At 32.9% G+C, this 22,788-nt stretch overlaps 1 protein-coding gene across 1 annotated transcript; it reads right to left on the minus strand.

Annotated features, from left to right (window-relative positions):
• Positions 1-10,587: 10,587 nt before the first annotated feature.
• LOC133335015 (GTP-binding protein Rhes) lies at positions 10,588-22,435 on the minus strand (the record flags this gene model as incomplete). Its single annotated transcript, XM_061543311.1, has 3 exons — positions 10,588-10,984; positions 11,047-11,230; positions 22,242-22,435. Coding segments are annotated over 3 exons (775 nt in total), but the record flags the coding sequence as incomplete, so codon positions are not given.
• Positions 22,436-22,788: the final 353 nt, after the last annotated feature.

Here is a 22,788-nt window from a genome sequence, read left to right on the forward strand (position 1 = left end):
AATTGATGTGTTAGTATACATTTTTCTTGCTCCATTTATATATATATAGATTCCTTGCGAACATCAACCTAATTTACTTCCAATTAAATCTATGTAGATTGATTTATTTCAGACCAATAGTCAACAACAACATTATGCGTAGTAGCCTGAACCAACAACTACTAGTTTAACTATAAAATCATCGAATAACATATCTGTCATGTGCAGAATGTCTGTTTTAATTCAGTTGAATGTCCATTTGCCATGAGATATGGTCCATGAGATATGGTTCTGTTGGTGTATCTTCTGCTTCTGAATTTAATAACGATTATGATGCTGGTGAAATTAGTTGGAATATCATTTGAAGTGGTACAGTAAATAAAGTGTTTAGACTTTAGATTGCAGAAAAGTCAAAGCAAATTAACAAATCGGTTTATTGTAAAGTCAAGCTGACTGTCAATTGTACATAGTTGATAAAACTATGAACTTAAAGTTGAATGCATGAATGCGACTTGTGTGTGTTGTTGAATCGACAACTGAATAACGAACGATTCGATTATGCATACAACTTGCCATTGGCCAAAACTCGATGAAGCAATAACAAGATTCTGTTCACACACATATAGTCTATAAATTATATTGTGTAGTTAGAAGATTTGTAGACATTAGCACAAACATTTCCAATTATTTAGAATTGCCAGTGAAGGTATATTTAGGTATCTCTATTTAAATAAATTTAATAAAACATTTTTATATCCTCCACCATAGTATGGAGTGTATATTAATTTTGTTTTTCCGTTTGTAACTCATCGAAATAATCATATCCGATATCGGTCTACGTTTAGGCATAACGGTACCGCCCAATTTTTGGTATTTTGGGGTTCTTGAACGCGTTTTTCAACCGAATTCGCTGAAATTTTCTAGATTGGGTTCTTATTGGGTACCAAATATCTCCACTAAAAATTATAAATATCGGTCCACTGTTTCTGGTACAACCCATATAACGGTACCTACTAATTTTCAGTGTTTTGATCGTATTTTTTTTTTTTTTGCCGAATTGGCTGTAATTTAGTATTTTGTTCTTATTTTATTCTTAATATGTAGCAAATCCCTCCGCAAAAAAGTATGAATATACGTCCATTTCTTCCGATATCCACCATATAAGGGTACCCCCCATTTTCGTTATTTTGGGGTTTATGGGGTAGTCCCCATATAACCCCCTTTTTATACCCTCCACCATAGTATGGAGGGTATATTAGTTTTGTTTTTCCGTTTGTAACGCATCGAAATAATCATTTCCGACCCTATAAAGTATATATATTCTTGATCAGCGTAAAATTCTATGACGATCTAAGCATGTCCGTCTGTCTGCTGTAATTACTCTAGCGTCTAAACGAATTGAGATAGAACGCCAAAATTTTGCATAGAGTCGTCTTTTGTCTGCAGGCAGGTCAAGTTCGATGATGGGCTATATCGATCCACGTTTAGGCATAGCTCCCATATAAAGGTACCCCCAAATATTCAGTATTTCGGGGTTCTTGAGCTCGTTTTTCAACCGAATTCGCTGAAATTTGGTAAACTGGGTTCTTGTTGGATACCAAATTTCTCCACTAAATATAGGTATAGGTATATAAATATAGGTCCACTTTTTCTGGTAGCCCCCATAGGACGGTACCTCTCAATTTTCAGTTTTTGTGGGGTTTTGACCGGATTTTTTCACCGAATTGGCTGTAATTTAGTACTTTGAGTTATTACTGGTTGACACTCTCCACAAAAAATTATAAATATAGGTCCATTTTTTCAGGTAGCCCTCATATAAGGGTACCCACAATTTTCGGTATTTTGGGGTTCTTGAGCGCGTTTTTCAACCGAATCCTGAAATTTGGTAGTCGTATATGGTAACAAATCTTCCGACAGGTCAAGTTCGATGATGGGCTATATCGGTCCACGTTTAGGAATAGCTCCCATATAAGGGTACCCCCAAATTTTCGGGATTTTGGGGTTCTTGAGCGCGTTTTTCAACCAAATTCGTTGAAATTTAGTATCGAGATAAAAAACTGGAAGGTTAGGTTCGAGAACGACTATATCGGCCCGCTTTTGGGCATAGTTCCAATCGGCTTAAATTTCGGTCTTTGCGACCTGTACTTTGGTTAAAATTTAACATGGGCAGACAGACGGGCGGACATGCAAAAAATCGACTCAGAAAGTGATTATATGGATACTCTCAAGAGGAAACATGTGTCTATCTCGCTTCCGTTTGTCTGTATCATACATATGCACAAAGACGTAGCACCCTGTATTACAGTGTGGTGAAGAAGTATTAATATTAACTTCGAAATTGAGCTATATCGATCCTTAATTAGGCATAACCCTTCATATTATAAAACTCCAAATATTTGCTAATTCCTACACAATGTTGTCAATATTGGTCCCGCTTTAGGTATGCCTCATATAATTGTGTCCTCTAAATTGCAGTATTTTGAGGATTTTATACAAATGTTTCACCCTACTATGCGTTCATAATATAGGTCAATATTTTTGGGTTTAGAGTTTTTAGGAAAAACTTGCTGAAATTTGTATTTGGTCTACATTATGGTTTGCAACAATCGATTGGTAGAATTGTCGTTGTAGGTCCACTTTTTGGTATGTTCCCCATATTTTCATTACACGTAAACCGGCCGAACTTCACGCTTTTTTCACTTGTTTATATTAAAATAGTTATGTGATTTGTTCCGCGTTTTGAGTTTGATTCTAAGGCGCTGATGTTATCATTTCACCTGCGAAGGATATCGATAGAAAAAAGTAGAACGTAAGGTTTGATAATGAACTTATAGCCCGCATTTAGACCTAGCCCCTGTATGGTGGTTCCAGAAGGTGTGGACCGACATTCCCCATCTTCGAAATTGAACTAAGATTGGAAGAAATAATAAGATGGGCAATGTTTGGATGAAATCTAATTTTTTAAACGGATTTGGTCCAAAGAAACATGGAGTCTAGAATCAATATTTCGATGAGCCACATTTTCACCGTGATAAAGTGTATACACCCTCATTAGACATAAGGAAATTTGTATTATGGTTTACATAATCCCTTTTTAGAAATGTCGGTATAGGTCCACTTTTTGGTATGTTCCCTATATTTTCATTTCTAGTACCTGTCAATATATCCATGGTGGAGGGTATCCAAAGTTCGGCCCGGCCGAACTTAACGCTTTTTCACTTTTTTGAATTATTTGGTTTTATATTTGGAGTAAATTTCTAATACTGGACGCGGAATGCCGATCGAGCTTAAGCAGACAGGGCGGGACCGTTACCGTTATTAAGTCAGTTTTTTCCTCTTTCGAGTCGGACTTAATAATCGAAGGATTGCAATGAAAAGTATCAAAATAAAATTCTATGGAATATTGAGATAGAACTTTGAAAATTTACACTGGCATTGATATTAATCCTAGGATGGTTGGTATTGGAAATGGGGTATATCGGGTGTATCCCCCATATAACGGTTCTTCCAATATTTGGTATTATGGGGATATTTGAAACGTTTTTCAACCAAATGGGATAAATTGCTATTCATTTTATAATGTTATGATATCATCACAACAGAGGAAACTCCATCTATTGGAAATTGTCGTATCTTTATACTTTTACAAAGACGTAGAAACCGCAAAGACTCGACAAAATGCATTTTGACAAAATAGTTTATGAAAAAATATCCAGGGGGAATCAGATATATATATTTTCATTTTATAAGCTTAGGATATAGCACTAAAAACGTTTAATATTGTTCTCTCTGTTGTTATGATATCGTAACAACAGAGGACAACCATCTATTGGAAATTGTTGACGTATCGATTGTCCTATCTTTATACTTTTTTGTCTTAGACTGTTACGCCTTAGCTTTGTTTACGGTTTCTCTGTTTTTGTTATATGTCTTTGCTTGTCTCTGCCAAAAAGCTTTTCATTAAAAGCTTTTAACGTTTTCTAGTGGCATAAATGACATAAAATCAGATAGACAGGTCATTACAGAGTCAAACTTTTCCAATAGATGGCCTTTGATCTGTTATTATGATATCGTAACAACAGAGCAAGTGAAACCACAACACAACAGATTTAGAAACCATAATAACTAGACAGGCGACAATAAGCGACAATTTTGAAAAAATGTAAATGAAATAAAATCTTTGGATACTAAATCATATACCATATTTGTTTCAAAATTAAATAATTGATTGCTCTGTTGTTACGATATCAAAACAATAAAGCAAAAACCATCAATTGGAATTTGTCGACATTTGAATTGTCGTATTTGTATACTTTTGTGTATTCGAATCCTTATTGTTTCTATTTGGCACATAGCGACATCTCTTGCGTAATGGTCATACCATTACATCCTATTATATTTTTTGATTTCCATTAAAGCTTCACTCACATTAAAGCTTTAAGGAGTGTGCGTAAAACTTTGCTGTGCTGTGTATTATAGACATACTAACGAAAGCTTTGAATTTCTGTTCATAACATAAGCATATACAACATGTATCTGTAAAATTCACACGACATTTGCAAATTGCTGCAAGACGGCATAAATAAAAAAAATCGATTTTACAGAAAATGCGTTTTAAGTTGTCAATTTACTCACACTTCTACAGCTTCTCAATTAGAGTGTGTGTGTGATATAATCATATTAATTTTTTACACAATATGAAGTCGGATTTTGGGAACCATTCTGCATTATTAGCTCAAAAATCACGATTTTTGATTTATGCCGGTCTTGCAGCAAATGTGCGATATGTTCCGCACTTACATCCCAACCAAATCAAAAATTATTATTTCTGGTTATTTGTTTTTGAATGAAACAACACATTATTTCCATATTTATTAAGTCAAGTATGTTGTGGGTATGAAGTTAATTTAAATGTAACAAAAATTAATAAACATATTAGAACAATATTTTTTGAAAATGTTAACAATATCATTATTTTTTTATTTTTTTGTTTTTTCTTCAATAATATATTGTGTTATAAACATTATTTACTATATTTAATATATTTGTATAGCTAGATATTTACAAAACAAAAAATAAATGGTGTTTATAAAAATACATAATTCTTTCAATTATTCAAAATGTCAGTCAAAATTACTGTTAATTTATTTGATTTTTATTATAATTGTCTGTTTGTGTTTTTTTTTCTTATTTTTGCTTTGTTATTGGCCCATCACTATTGGCTAGGCCAAACTTCTTATAAATATATAAATATGTGTATATACTATGTCATATCGTCATTTAGCAAGCAAGCTTTTCATATTATTATTTTTTTTTATTTTTATTTGTTTATTTTTGAATAGTTGGAAATATTGTATTTAATTTTATATAGGGAAACCTTACTTCTCTTATTTTGATTTGATAATAAAAATGTCTTTTATAAAATACATTGGAGTTTTTTTTTGTTTTCAATAGATTAGTTTTTATTGTGTAAGTAATGTAACAAATGCTTAATATTGGTCCAAAATATGTAGGTCAAAAAAAAATTTTGTATTTATATATACTAATAATAATTATACTAATATATAGACATCGAAATGTAGATTTTGTAGCATTTCTTAGCAACTGCGCCCCAAACGCTAAATCAGGGATTTCTGTATTGAAAATAGCACGACAAGATCATTCCAAAGAGAATATGGGAAAGGTATAATGGGGTTTCCAGAATATTGAATACATTTGGAATCTGTGAAAATTTTATATATTCGCCCATGTGACATGTTCCGAGAGTTTTTGAATTCCCATACTTTTTTAAATTCCCATGTTGTACAAAATGGTGTGTTCAATTTCGAGCGAAAGTGCGCTCGAAAGCATAGCTGTTTTCAATATGTTAGGAAATGTGTTCAATAAAAAAACATATGCAGCGTGTATAAACATTAATTTGAGTAAAGATAAAATGAGGTTATCCAAATTGCATTTTTATTAACATTTCTGATTTCCAGTAGTTATAGGCTGTGTAGATGGAACACACATGTGGTTGAACTAACCACATGAAAACTCATCTTTATACTACAATAGAAAAGGATAGTTCAGTATAAATGCAATGATTGTAGGGAAAAAATTAGATAGTCCTAAAACTAATTTTTCTTTTTCTGTTAGGCGTATGAGAATTCGAGATGTGGACAGCTGCAGACCAGGATTCAGCCATGATGATTTTATTTGCAGCTAGGCAGCATTAACAAAAGAGCCAATGTTATGCAAAATAGTTGGCTTCTAAGAGACACTGGTTACGCTTTAGAAACACGATACAGGCCACAGTTATGGACCAATCTTCACGAAATTTTGCATGTAGGATGGGTTCTGGCCAATGAAGACCCCTATTGTTTTTGGAAAAGATCGGTTAATATTTAGGGGATGAAATGGACCAAAAACTTTATTTTTGTCGGTTTTTCTGGTCGCTCCAGAGGCCGCAATTATGGCCCAAACACCTCGAATAATAAAGATCGGTCAATATTTAGCGGGTCAAATGGACCCTGACTTTCACACAAAAGTAAAATACAAAATTTGTATTCTACAGCGTATATATTTACCCCTGAAGGACCTGGACCCGAAAAGTTTATATTATATCCAAGAGGAGTAGTTGACCTTTAAATTGATACCAATTATATTGTGGTATGTACTCGGATGTGAAAGTTACACTTAAATATGAACAGGTGCTTACGTATTAATATCTTATTTAGTAACCCATAACCACACTAGAGGGCTGAAATATGGCGCTGATCGCTTTAAAATTTTCCATGAGAATCCAGGTATGGTCAAGGACAACGCCTATAATTTTCGGTGATGATCTGATAATAATATTGGGATGGAGTGGACCGAAAACTTAATTTTTTGTGTTTTTTCGATTCGATCTACAGACCACATGCCGAACGTCAGAACAGAACCCACAGTGAATGGAATCTGGATAAGTGTTTAGAAGGGCTGTACTGAATATTGGGAATATCCCGTAAATATGTCAGTGCAAGTAAGAGGTGCTTTTGACCTCTAATCGGGCAAGAGTGTGCAACTATTACGAAATATTGCCCATTTTCGGAATAAAAATCCGCAGAAAGTGAGATTTCCGTGGTAGTTGTGTAGGGTATCGTATGGTCGGCCCCGTCTGACTATACTGCTCCGCTCACTGGTTTAAATACTGTATAAATAAATAAATTTTGTAAAAACACGTTAAATATTACTTCAGCGTGCTTTTTCAACTTGTACGTGCTCAGAAAAATACGTACGATCTCAATTCGTTTTCAATCCACAAGGCTATACGTGCTCGAATTATATTCCCAATATTTTTTTGGGAATTCGGAATGGAGCACACCAAATTTGGGAAAATGTTTCACATTCGAGCAAACTCGAAATGCAGCACATGGGCGATTGTATTATATATCCATCTCAAGTTGCACTGTATAATAAAATTGTCATTCCGTTAAGTTTTTAACCGAATTTTCTCATCGAAGTGCACATCATAATGTGGCATATCAGATCCATATTGAATGAAAAATGAATGTGAAAAAATTAATCAATGCAACGTAGCCCCCATATAATAAAAGTCCCGATGAATTTTAGGCATTTTGAATTTCTATCTCATTGTGGAGGTTCGGTCTGGCCGAACTTAAAGTCATTAAAGATTTGATACTTTCATCCAGCACTATGTTATTTTATATTTCTGAACCGGAGTCTATATATCAATATATGTTAACATTAATAGGCATTTTTTGTACAAATATAAAATAAATTGTAATACTCAACAAATTATTGTCTTTATATAAATATTTTATCTATTAGGAAAAATATAATTAAATGCAAATATTTCTATATAACAAAACTGAACAATTTAATAGGAATTTTGTAATAAATAGCTTAGCTGGTAAAAGTGTTTCTTAGTATTTAATGTTGGTCGGGTTAGTTTCATAGTAAGTTTCTATTTTGTTGCAGAAATCGGTGAGATATTGTTGAAAAGTACGAATATGTAAATAGATGTTAATTTATATATGTATTGAATAGAATTTAATTTATTAATATTATTTTTTTATATATTGCATAAGATATGTTGTATTTGTTACATTTAAACGATAATCGAATACTGGCTCTAGAAAGTGAAAACTATATGAAAAAAATTACAGTTCATAATTATTAAGATAAAGAAAATCATTTTTCTTACATTAAGAAATTTTTTTGAGATTAAAAAATAATAATTAGTTTCATATTTTCTAGAATCAATATCAATTATCTACTTTGGCTATACTTTTGTACGTAGTATTTGAGAGATAAGATTTTGCATAATCAAATATAGTTTTCGAAAAGTGTTTTTTTTTTCTTATATTTCTAAAATTTATTCAACAAATAATGTTTAAAAAATATATCAACGAATATAAAATGTCCATAAAGTGCATACACAAAACGGAAAGAAAATATACAGTGGCGGCGCGGAGCAAAAGGTACATAAGGTTTCCAATAATCATTTTTTTTATTTCACAGATCATATATCTTGGGTTGGGAAAAAGAAAATCCATTATGAAAATTTTGATAAAATCGGAGAAATGATCCCATATAAGGATACCCCCAAATCTCGGTATTTTGGGGTTCTTGAGCGCGTTTTTCAACCGAATTCGCTGAAATTTGGTATATTGGGTTCTTATTGGGTACCAAATATCTCCACTAAAAATTATAAATATAAGTCCATTTTTTCTGGTAGCCCCCATATGAAGGTACCCCCAAATTTCGGCATTTGGAGGTTGTTGAGCGCGTTTTTCAACCGAAATCACTGAAATTTGATATCTTGTAGCCGAATATGGAAACAAATCTCCCTACCAAAAATTATTAATAGTCAACCCCTTTTAGGCGTAGTCCCCATATAACCCCATTTTTAATATTAATATAATTATCTGATTTTTCCGCGTTTTGGGTTTGGTTCTAACACTCTGTTGTAATCATTTCACCTGCGAAGGATGTCGAGATAATAAAACTAGTACGTACGGTTCGATAATGAACTATATGTAAACTATAGCCCGCATTTAGGCTTAGCCGTAGCCCCTGTGTGGGAGGTACCAGAAGGCATGGGCCGATATTCCCCAAATTGGGACTTGAACTAAGTTTGGAAGACTTAATAAGATGGGATGAAATCAAATTTTTCTGAAACGGATTTGGTCTCATGGGGTCTAGAACCAATATTTCGATTAGGCACATTTTCACCGTGTGAAAGTGTATACACACTAATTAGCTATAAGGCTGAGGGTATAATTATTTCAGTAGTGTTGGCGGTTTATTTGGGATACCATTTGTATTTTGTTTTTGCAAAATAGTCAGGCTGAATCCCAGTTTGTTGTTTTTATAAAAAACAACTATTTATTAGTGGGGAATGTATGGCATTGTTTGCCATGGTATTGTTTGTAAATGCCTTGTTAACCTCGAAGTGAGGCTCCAGCGAAATTCTCATGCAGTTTATGCCGTTGGTCAGCTAAGTACTTCGCTTTGTTACAAGAGACATTTGGGTATGAAAGGTTTTTTGTACAGAAGCAATAGCTTCTGGGGAGAATATCCCAACAAAAAAACTAAGGGAACTGATGAGGATCAGTGGCGTGATCCGAAACTATAGTCTTCCCTGCCTTACCCCTCGGCAAACAATGCCATACATTTTTTATAAAAACAACAAACTGGGATTCAGCCTGATTATTTTGCAAAAACGTTAAAAATTATTGTTTACATAATCGGATTTTAGAAATGTCGGTATAGGTCCAGTTTTTGGTATGTTCCCTATATTTTCATTTAAGTACCTGTCAGTATATCACTTGTTCAAGTTAAGTACACGACTTAAAAAAAACAAACAAAATGCGACAGTTATTTACCTTGCAATTTTAGTTGCTTTAGTATTGGCGATTGTGCATATTTTTAACTGAATTCGATTCAATTTGATATTTTGAGACCTCATTTTCAGTTAAATTTTACATCACCACTTTTTGTTGAATTTATTGCATACAAGAACACTTAAATGTTTTTGAATATTTCCTTCTCCTTTTCGGGCTTAATTTTATTTACTTGATTTTTACAATAAAATTGAAAAAATATATATTTTTCAAATTTTGTAATTATTTGATTCAAAGTAGCCACATGCACTTTATGGGCAAATTGTAAACGCTAATTGTTTACATGTGTGTATGTTATTAATTTGATAATATAATCAAAAAATATTTAATGTTATAAATATGAATTGTTTATGAATTATGCAATCCAAAGGGAAAACAATATATATATATATACATTTATATATACATTATAACAAACTTAAAATAATATTTTGATTGTTTTTTGTTCATCATTTCTTTAATTTATTAATATGTAGGTATGTTAATTTGAGAATAGTTCATAGTTGCATAGAAAAATAACAATTTTTTCAAAATATGTAATATGTATAATATATGAAATCATCCGTTTTTATTATATATAATTTATGTTGGTGTAACTGTCTGTTTTTTTTTTCAATCAACTACTATCACAATATGAAATGTTTTTTATTTTATTTTTTTTTTTTTTGTTAAATATATTTTTGATGGATGAGCTTTGAGGCGACACACCCACACACCCACCTTACATAATTACGCATTTTTTCCGTGCCACCGAGCCTTCGCCCTCGTTCATGGCCATTGTTTTTGAGCGCATTAAATTCAAATCCGTTCGTATGCTCGGCCTTCGGGCATTTGGCGTAACCACACCGCAGGCATCGCTAAAACGTCGCTTTATGGAAAGGGCATTCTTCTTTGTACCACCAACGGATGAGTGCGGTGGCAATGTTGATGGTGCTCCAAATACAGTAACCACACGTCGATGGTGATTAGGTGCCATTTCCAAAGGTAAATTTGCAGCAGTAAATAGTTCGTAGAACAATTCATCAATGTGGTAATTTTGTTTTGCCGAACATTCCACAAACACACAACAGTTGTCTTGACCCGCAATATAACCCATAACTTCATCTAGTTGCACAGTCCTGTAAATTGATTATGACAAATTGTATATTTTTGCTATGTATAACACGATGGCTAATATTACCTTTGTTCCTTGTCAGATTTATTACCCGCCAACACCATGGGTATTTTTGGCAAAGCTTTCTTTTTAAAACCGCTGCCAGGATTCAGTGCTGCCCATTTCGTTTCCAGAATGTTTTCTCTTAGGCGTACAACTTCTTCGAATGACTCTCTTGAATCCATGCTAAATACCAATATAAAAAGATCACCTGCAGAAGGAAGAATGGAATTTTATTTGGAATTTAGTAGTAGCTTCAATTGTATGTATAGAGAGGTGTCCACATTATTATTGTTAATATTACATTAATATTGCATCTTATTATTACATTGGCTTAATTTTCTACAGAACATTTAAAATAGGTTATAATTGCAGACCATGTTTTTAATACCATGAAATTTTTTATATAAATCATTCTAGAACCAATTCAGAATTATATGCTCAATGAGTCAATCGGAAGGAAGCAGCATATAAAGTGAAACAAGGTAGGCCGATAGGAAAAATTGGTACAGCTTATCTATTAGACGCAATGACAAACCCTAATGAGATAGGTTCAAATCGTTTCAGAATTAGATAGATCTCTCATGTATATTTTTTTGCGATGTGTTGTAAATGGTGCACCAAATGTATAACGTTTATCCGATTGCAATGATTGGTTTAAGTTTCGTTCAAATCGGTATAGATATAGATTTACTTGTCCGATTTCCAACAAATCCGAAACAAACATTTTTATGCGAAAATATCGATTTTATTATCTGAAAATCGTCCTTAAATATTTTCAGATCCGAATCTGTCTCCGATAAATAATGACTTTTACAATTTCAAAATTATCAGTATTCGTAAATATAGGGTTTCTGTGCAAGAATCTGGTTGTTCACCTTTGCTAGATTCTTGCATGAAATGAAATAAGATGCAATTTAATGGATATGGAGTTAAAAGGAGTATATGTTTTACAAAAATATTTCACATTCCATTTGACGGAATACATGTGAACTCAAAAATGAAAAATGAAGGTATTATCAAAGTCCCGAATGTGTCGATTCCTCGCAGTTCTCAGGACAAGGACTGTCGTACGGCACATTATGACATATTTTGCATTTAGATCTAAACCTGCATCCATATCCAGCGCATGTACTTGGAAAGGGTGCGGTGGACAGCAATTTTTGGCTGACTAAATTTATTATACCCTACACAACTATGTTGTCAGGGTATTATAGCTTTGTGCAGCCCCAAAAGTTTGTAACGCCGCGAAATATTGGTCCTAGACCCACCTTTAAGTATATCGATCGTCATATCTAGACTAGCTGAGTCGATCTAGACATGTGTGTCTGTCTGATTTTTTGGTCGCTCCAGAAGCCGCAATTATGGCTCAAACACCGCGAATTTTTGCATGGAGAAGGGCATCTGGTCAAAGAATAAGCATGCCTGTTTTGATAAAGATCGGTCAATATTTAGCGGGTCAAATAGACCCTGACTTTTGTGTGAAAAATTACAAAATTTGTATATATTTGCCCCTGAAGGACCTAGACCCAAAAAGTTGATAGTATGTTCAAGAGGAGTGGTTGACCTTTAAATTGATACCAATTATATGGTCGTATGTACTCAAATGTGGCTACACTTAAATATTTACAGGTTCTTAAATATTTACAGGTGACATTATTTAGTAACCCAAAACCACACTAGACGGCGGAAATATAGCGCTGATCGCTTTGAAAATTTCCATGAGATTCCAGTTATGGTCAAGGACAACGCCTATAACTTTCGGTGATGATCAGATAATAATTTTGGGATGAAGTGGACCGAAAACTTAACATTTTGTGTTGTTGTTTTTAGTCGGTCTATAGGCCACAGTTGAAAGCCCAACATCGCAATATAACCCACGCTATAGAGAATCTGGACAAGTACAGCCCTCGTCTACTGAATATTAGTAATATATGTTGACCTTTAGTCAGGTTCAACGAAGGTGCAAATAACGCAAAGTTAGATTTTCGTGGAAGTATACTGCTCCGCTCACTTGTTACTAGGTGAATATGTTATTAAAAAAATTGTCATCGAGAAAGAAGTAAAAACTTTGTCAAGTTTGCAATATAAATATCGAATAGTGGGGTGTTCCGTTATATCGTGGGTATCCCGAAACATGGGCCAATACTGAACATTCCTCATAGGTAAATCTGATAACCAAATTGAATTCAAAATACCAGTTTACATCTGATTCTTTTAATGGCGTTTTTAGAATTTCCAAAATACCGAAAAATCAGGGGTACCAAAATAACTTTCAGCAGGAAGATTTAATACCCAATGAGTACCAAAATACCGAAATTCAGTAAGAAGATTTGATACCCAATGACAACCAAACATAGCAATTTATAGCCAATTCGGTAGGAATCCAAACGAGTCAAAAATCGCCATTATACCGAAATATCAAATATTGCGATCCCTATCTTGATTTCAATAGACAGAAAAAGGGCACGCATAAATCGACATGGTATTTTATTCTGATCAAGAATATATATAAACTTTATGGGGCCTCCGGTATATATTGCGAGGTGTGGAAAACGGATTAACAAATTTAATAAACGTTACTATTTGGTGCGATCTGTGGCCCGAAGGTTTGATTGGAGCTAAAGTCTTGGACAACGGCGATGATGTCATCGTCAATTCGGAGCGCTGTTTAAGAATTCGAAAAAAATCTGATATTGATTTGAATTCTCATTTGGTGTCCAATATGACGACCATAAATTGCCCATATTAATTTCCGTTTTGATATAACTCCCATATTACTATACCATAATTATTCGGTATTTTCAATATTTCAGACTTCTTTCTAAACCGTCGCCCTTTATGTTCGATATGTTCAAGGTTCTATTCAAACCATAGCGATACGTATAATCCTGAAAGCTACGAACGATTTGGGGTATTTTAAATGTCCATGGTGGAGGGTATAAAAAGTTCAGCCCAGCTTAAATTGTATTTATTATGCAAGAAACATTTTACATATCCACCTTTAAAACTTGTAAGTTAAAATATGGAACCAAAACATCACCGTAAATAAATCCTAAATTAATTAGGAATACACGTTGGTCTCGTATTCGGGATAACAAAGAAGTAGCTGAAATCCTTAAATGGCCCAATAAAAGTTAAATTTCAAAATACTTCCCAATTGCCATACGATACATTTTAATATAATCAAAAGCAAATGTAGTCATAGTGCTATCGAATACGAATACGATGAGGACATAATTTCTTATCTTTAGCACAATTTGGCATATGATAAATGTTAATTGGTTTAATAAATAAAATAACATTGTACTAGAAAAGGAGGCGTATGCCTTATTCATGATAAGTATTTGAATTTATGTGGAACATGTACAAGAATTTTATAGCATGTTCTTGTTTTTGCCATTTATGAATTTTGTTTAGAAAAAGGCACACTTTGCAAAAAAATGCTATATAATGTAGAATTTCGTAGATAGGTATTCCAAAGGTCTATGTGTATTAGGTCATCCAGTAGGGTCAGCAGAAAACTTTTTTTTCAAAATATATTGAATTTGAAAAAAAATAACACTGTGCGACAAATTTGAATTTTTTTGATAATTACCGGGAAATTCCAACAGATTATAAAAAAAGAGGGGCTAAAAAAAGAAGACACGTGTATCGGCGTTTTGAAAGTTTACGTCGGGATGTAACCTAAAAAGGCGGGGCAATATTCTCCCTTTTCAGGAATTTTGATAATTTTCCAATTATGATTTCTTGAAATCCTTGCATTTTAGGTATATAGTGTCTTCGGCAATGTTACTGACAAAATATCGAGGCATATTTTGGTATGCAACTTTAACCCTCAACCGACTCATTAAAGTGGTCTTTTCGGTCCCTTTTTCCAGGAGTGATTGAAAACTCATTCAAAACGGGGTTAAAGCTGCTCAGAATATTCTAAAGAAATGTTCGCCATAAAGTTTTACTATAAGTCTCAGAATAGACTAAAACTCAAAAATCAGCCTAAACGTCAAAAATCTTAAAAAACAAAAACTCATTACTAGTTTTTACCCATTTTTCTCACAAGGTGTCGTTTTAGAAGGACAAAAATATTCTCCATCAATTTTTAGCATAAGTCTCTGAACAAGAGAAATATGTATATATAATGTATATACCAAATATAGTCATACATTTTGAACCAAAACGGGGTTAAAGCTAATTTTCGAATTATGATTACTTGAAATCCTTGCATTTTAGGTATATAGTGTCTTCGGCAATATTACTGACAAAATATCGAGGAATATTTTGGTATGCAACTTTAACCCTCAACCAAATATTCAAAATGTTTTTGTATTTTTTTGTCAAAGACATTTCCCAGTATTTTTCGACTAAGTGCATTAAAGTAACATGAAACTTGATTTTAGGTATATAATGTCAAAGAATAAAGTATTCTACGTCAAAATCCACTTCAAGTCTCAGAATAAACTATACATTTATATTCAATAGTTTTTAGTTTTCCTTGATATTTTGTCTGTAATATTGCCGAAGACACTATATACCTAAAATGCAAGGATTTCAAGAAATCATAATTCGAAAATTATCAAAATTCTAGAAAAGGGAGAATATTGCCCCGCCTTTTTAGGTTACATCCCGACGTAAACTTTCAAAACGCCGATACACGTGTCTTCTTTTTTAGCCCCTCTTTCATAATCTGTTGGAATTTCCCGGTAATTATTTTTTGTGTTGCACAGTGTAATTATACTTAGATTTTAATTTTTTTAAAAAGATGGAATATTTTTCAAAGATATTTTCGTTACGACAAAAACTTTTGAAAGAAAATAAAGATTAAGAGTTGTGTGTTTCCAGAAAGTCGCCTTTTGGATGTTCTGATATTTGGGCCATGGGTATATTTTTCAATTAAATTTACACGTATATAAGTACAATCACTTTTAAACTGACATACAAGTTGAAAGCATTATAAAATTCGAAAGCATATATAAAAATATTAGCCGAATTTTGCAAGGGTCCTATAAACAAATCTTTAAATATCATTGGGGAGTATACAACTGTTTAGGGAAGCAAACCAATTTTTTGCGGTGTAAATTGCCTTTCGTCATGTATGTTCTCTTAATCTAAAGATTTTATGTTTTTATTCCAATGAACAAATCTAATCAAGAAAAAAAATAGTAATTTTATGTAAAAAATAAAGAAAATAACATCAACGTAATTATTACTTACAAGGACTGTAAGGACCATTAACAGGGTAAAACTCTTTGTACATTAGAACTTTTTACAGGGTTAACCTACTTTATGAGGATTTATTTGACATATATGCAAAGGAAATGGCAATTGAAACCCACTGGGTTAACGAAATCCGGTTAAATGTAAACGTACTGTAATGCAAACAGCTATGTAGAAACGTTTCACATATTTGTTACAATGTCATGGCAATTTCGAATGGTGTGTCGATTTCGACATCATTGTCTTATCATAAATGAGAATGAACAACATTTCGAAATTCCAAAAGGTAGACGTTCTTTTAAATTTTTTAAACACAACATTTAAGACATCTCCTATTGGCTATTATTTAAGACATTTTATGGGATCTCCCGCGGGAAGGTGCCATAAACATTGTGTCAAAATTAATACAATGGAAGGTATATTTTATCTATGTATTATATATAAGAGCAAATCCCTGTATAACTAGGTTGTACTAATGACATAACCCTATGTGACTTGTTTGTCAAATGATATGTAACTGTTTATTTTGTTATGCCTGTAACTGTTAGTACATGGGGTTTTTCTGTCGGTTGTCTTCCATTCGACCATAATGTTGTTGTTTTTTTTCAGATTTAGGACTTTATGTTCATTGGCGGTATTCTCGTAATTGTCCTATCTTCTCGTTGGTCACACACACATGTGTATGAGTATTGAATTATTTATATGCACACATTTCTCATGTTATTTGTATTTACCTATTGTTGCCAAGTGACATTAAAAATAAATTTGCAGAGATGGTAAATTCCTAAAAGAAGTAAAATACTACACTATGCACTTTGTTTGGTCATAATTATAAACAATATATAAAGTATATACATATATTCTTGATCGGAATAATAATTCTATATCGATTTATGCATGTCCGTCTGTCTGTTGAAATCACAATAGAGCTCGCATTTTTCGAATCGAATTTTGAAATTTTCACATACATTGCTTTAATTCCTAGGGTGTTTTTGTATTGTATAACGAAACCCCAAAAATATAGTTTATGAATTTTTGGCAAGATTTTCAACGAAGTGGGTGTAATTAGGTATTTTCCCACTGAAAATGTTCATTTTTGATCCAACTTTTTGGGGAGAATTTGGCATTCTGAATTAATTTATGAATATTATTCGGTATTTTGGGTATACATCACTGTAGTTTTGTATTTTTAATTAGCACAGGTTAGAACATATTCCTGTCGAGATTTATTAAAATTTGCTCACGTTTGTGGATAGCTCTTTTACAACGGTACCCTCATTGTCCAAATAAGAGTATGCGGGATTATGGCCGCGTTTTTAAACCGAATTTGTTCTAATTGGGTACACATTTTAATTCCCAAACTTCCCCATGGCATAAGCCGTCACGATACCCCGAACGATTATGGTATTTTTTAATTTTAACCTCATGGTGGAGGGTAATCCGGTTGAAAGTCACAAAATTGATCTCTTAACTATCTCACAACGCCTTACCTCATTGTGGAGGGTAATCCGGTTGAAAGTCAGAAAATTTATCTCTTAACTATCTCACAACGCAAAAAATATCAAAATCTACCACAAAAATGGTAATTTTGCCATGAAGCTAATTTCTCACTCTGTGGGTATGTTAAGAAACAAAATTGTGGTATACTGCCATCGCCATTTGGAGCATAATGATCATAACCTACTTCTTTTACCTGCTATTGAAGTACAGGGTGAGATGAAAAAGTGTCACTCGTCAGACAGCTGTTAAAATTATTCCAGTGACAGCTCATTACATTTCAAAAAAAAAAAGTTTTTAGTTTGACTGGAAAACAAGGTTGGCACTAAAAAATACCAATGTCGATCACCTCAAGCAAGCGCTTCTCGGGGAATGGGCCAAAATGGCCGTTTGAAGGCCATAATTCGTGCCAAAGGTGAACGGTTCGAACAAATCTAAAGTTATTCTAAAATTTGATGTCATTTCCGACATTTTTATACCCTTCACTACACTGTGGTACAGGGTATTATGTCTTTGTGCATATGTTTGAATTAGGCCTAAAATGATGTGTGTTAAGTTTCCTGAAAATCGGTTCAGATTTACATATAGCTCCCATATATATATATATATATATATTCGTTCGATTATAGATAAATAGTGTAGCAAAGTCGCTATATATACTTCGATTTGCACGAAATATGGCACAGCGTACTGAATTAAGTCTAAAACGATGTGTGTTAAATTTCGTGAAAATCGGTTCAGATTTAGATATAGCTCACATATATATTCTCGTCCGATTTAAGGTAAATGGTACACCAAAGTCCCTATATATCATTCGATTTGCACGAAATTTGGCACAGCGTAATGAACTAGGTCTAGAATGATGTGCGTTAAGTTTCGTGAAAATTGGTTCAGATTTAGATATAGCTCCCATATATATCTTCGTCCGATCTAAGGTAAATTGTGTACCAAAATCCCTATATGTCTTTCGATTTGCACGAAATTTGGCACAGCATACTGAATTGAATCTTGAGTGATGTGTGCAAAGTTTCGTGAAAATCGGTTCAGATTTAAATATAGCTCCCATATATAGCTTCGACCGATTTCAGATAAATAGTTTACTTAAGTCCCAGGAAATCGTTTGATTTGCACGAATTTTGGCATGCGTACTGAATTAAGTCTGGAATGATGTGTGAAAAGATTCGTCAAAATCGGTTCAGATTTAGATATAGCTCCCATTTATAGCTTCGCCCGAAGCTATATTTGGGAATGGGATAATAATTCCGATATTATGCTTATAAGAATACATGGTCAAATAGGCAGAACCACGGACGTGATGCATACATCAGCAATTATTGTTATATTCATAAAATTTAACTGATATTTAAATGGCCCTAGAGCAACTCAAAAAGAACTGTTCTTTTATATGAGAAGTATGCCAAATATGGATTTACATTATTATTTAAATTTTCTAAAAAAATCATGTTTATTTTAACATTTTTAGACATATTTGTGTAGACAAATTTGAAAATGAACAGATTGGATTGAATGACTTTCATTTTGAAATTGCCCCAAATTCTTATACATCTCTTATCTATACATCTCTATTAACAAACTACCCCCTAAACTGTTCATTGGAGAAATTATGAATCTAGTAATTTTCTCATGTGTACTCACTTGTCTATCACAATCATTGAGTGTACCAAGTGATTTTCATCGGCCGACAGTGTTGCTGTCAAGATTTTGCATTTTTCCCACATCTAAGTTGGGGAGGATGTCATCGTTTTATATGTTGAATGTTATCATTTTAACGTGAACATGCTATGTCAGTATATATATCGAACACAATGATGTCAAAGAAATATTCCCCCTTGTCATTGTACACAAACGCCAATTCAACCTAACATCAAATGGGGTATAAAAATAGACAAACATCTGAAGGACTTATCAGTGACCTGTTCTACCACATGTTTCTTATAGACTGTCAATTCTTTCCTGTCTGCCTGCTAATGGCATAAGTTGAATTCATAGCCATGTATACACAGCAAATCGGTAGAATATAGTAAATAATTTTTTATTTGCACTGTGCAACAAGATTTGATTGCGGGTGGTTGGTAATTTCTCTTTGAGATGAAAGTCCTTGGCGAGTACATTAAAATCCCAGTTGGGCAAATTTGCCATAGGTCAAATTTTTAAGTTGTGGCGCTATGATTTATTTTGCTAAACAAATTCTATTTATGTCTTTGTTTGCAGCTTTTTTAGATAAACATTCCTTAACGTATATCGAACTGAATAATATTTTTGTAGAACATATCTTACTTTCTTGGACTAAAATACAAGTTTTGTTCAATACCCAAATATTGTACAAAAAAAATTGTTTTTAATTATTTTCACATAATATTGGTTCGATATCATATCAATGGTACGAACGACCAGATATTGAACACATACAATCAAAATCATTAGAACATTTGTAAAACTTCATTTCAATACAAATATAATCTTTGTAAAAAAAATAATTATTATATTATGTGAATAGTGTTCAGAAAGTGTTGCCTATGTCCGAATTCCTGCAATTTATGAATGCAAATCATAAAACTTTTAATTCTGGATTCATGTCGGAAGAAGTGGAAAGCAACGTGTTTGGTGGTGGCGGGTTTCTATATATAACAGTTCTTTTCCATATTGTATTTGGAATGTATATCAAAATAATTTGGAAAATACTTATGCGAATTTTACAACGCGAATGCAGAAGACGATAATAAAAAACAATGGAATCACAACTAGCCACAATCGCAATATAAAACGTAGTCAAATAAACACTAAATGGTGGCTGTAGTGGTGGTGTTGCTTTTTATTGGGAGGAATAAACTTGTTTAAAAAAGAGAGAGAAATGAGCGCAAACAGCGGTATAGTATAGCAAAGTTGAAAAATAGTTGTGATGCTAATGAAATGTTTACATTATTGACAAAAAAGTGGCTTGTATGTATATGGATAAAAATAACTATAAAACCACTAAGGGAAGTAGTAAAGTCGGAGGGGGCCGACTATATGATACCCTTCACCACTTTGGGCATATCCAACAGATGAATCCTAACAGACGCCGAATTTTTGAACGACTATTAACATGAAAAGGGATCGCTAAACATGTCATGTACTAAAATTATATAAATCTATATATATATATATATATATACCGCATAACTTGCCACACTTTATGTTATAGTAACTACGTTGTGCAAAATTTGTGTAAAATCGGACGAAAATACATATGTAGACGCTATATCAAAATCTGAACCAATTTCAATGAGACTTGCCAGAGATTAACTACGGTTCATTGTACAAAATTGTGTTGCAATTGGACACACAAATGCACAATTTACATAAAATCGGAAGAAAATATATATGGGAGCTACATTTAATCTGGACCGATTTTCAGGAAACTTAATACACATAATTCTAGACCTAATTCATTACGCTATGCTAAATTTCGTGCAAATCGAAAGATATATAGTTACTTTGGTACACCATTTACCTTAAATCGGACGAAAATATATATGGGAGCTATATCTAAATCTGGCCCGATTTTCAGGAAACTTAACACACATCTTTCTAGACCATTTACATTAAATCGGAAGAAAATATATATTGGAGCTATATCTAAATCCTAATTTCAATAGGGTTCGTCCTTGGTCCAAATAAGTGACCTATGCCAAATTTCATCCAATTCGGATCATAAATGCGACCTGTACTTTGTTCACAATTTAACATGGACAGACGGACGGACATGCATAAAACGACTTAAAAAGTGATTTATGCATATTCTCAAAAGGAACCATGTGTCTATCTCGTTTCCTTTTGCCTATTACAAACATATGCACAAAGACATAATACCCTGTACCACAGTGTGGTGAAGTGTATAATGAAATATGAAAGTATTCATTAAAAATTGTGTTCTGTGTATATGCCATAAGTGATGTAGGGTATAATTTGGTCTGCTCCGCTCGACTTTTGTCCTTTCCTTACTTCGTTTTTATTAAAACAAACGCCCACTCTTTCAAAAAAAAAAAAAAATATAAATAAATAAATAAAAAAATGCCTTAGGAAACGTTAAATTCTACAAAAATGTTGTGTGTGTGTGTATATTTTTATATTTAAAGATTCAGGCATTGGTTTATGTCAACCAAACACACACACACATATATATAACATTCTTCTGATTTCGAAACAAAAAGAGAAATAGAAAAAATAGAACCACAAGAAAAAAACATAAAACTTACAAGTATGCCATAAATAGAAGATTATTGTGTGTCAAATGGGTTTGGCTCGTTTATTTGCTCAGTTCATAGCAAATTCATATGATTTCATTTGTACAAATTGCATGCATTAATCATGTCAAAGAATTTATCTCAGTCCGAGTAGAGAAACATGCACGCACACCAGTTATACAGACGAACACTAATGCACGCATATTGGCAATACCCACATGTGTGTGTGTGTAGATGTAATAGTACACCATAATATTTACTTACCCGTTAGAAATGACAATCGACGCATAGCCGGAAATGGATGGTGGCCGGATGTGTCCAGAATATCTAATTGATAGACTTCATTACGGATGCGGTACAATTTCCGATGAAAATCCTCTATTGTCGGTGTATAGGCTTCTTCGAAGCGATTGCCAAGAAACCGGGCTATTATTGATGATTTGCCCGAACGTGAAGATCTGTAAAAAATGCGAATATTTCCATGTGATTACGTTTTTTACAAGTTATATTTTTGATAAAAATTTCGAAGTCTCAATCATCATTAAGAGTAAAAAAAACTTTATCTGCGGTGTAATTGGAAGAGATAAAAAAATACTGTCATCGGTTAATAACAGAGCTAGAGAAATATTGTCAATAGCTTTGCAATAATTTCAAATTCTAGAATTTTTTCTTTGAAAAATATGTTTTTGCTATAATTTAATTGGAAAATCTTGTGATTACATATTACTTATATGTAATCACATATTTTCCCAAACGAAAGGATGAGATGTGTAAAACAAGGATATGTTCATTTTATATATATGTATATAGT

The sequence above is a fragment of the Musca vetustissima genome, unplaced genomic scaffold, assembly GCF_032173495.1.
Source record: "Musca vetustissima isolate MV318-11 ecotype Yass unplaced genomic scaffold, APGP_CSIRO_Mvet_v1 utg120180, whole genome shotgun sequence".
NCBI lineage: Eukaryota > Metazoa > Arthropoda > Insecta > Diptera > Muscidae > Musca > Musca vetustissima.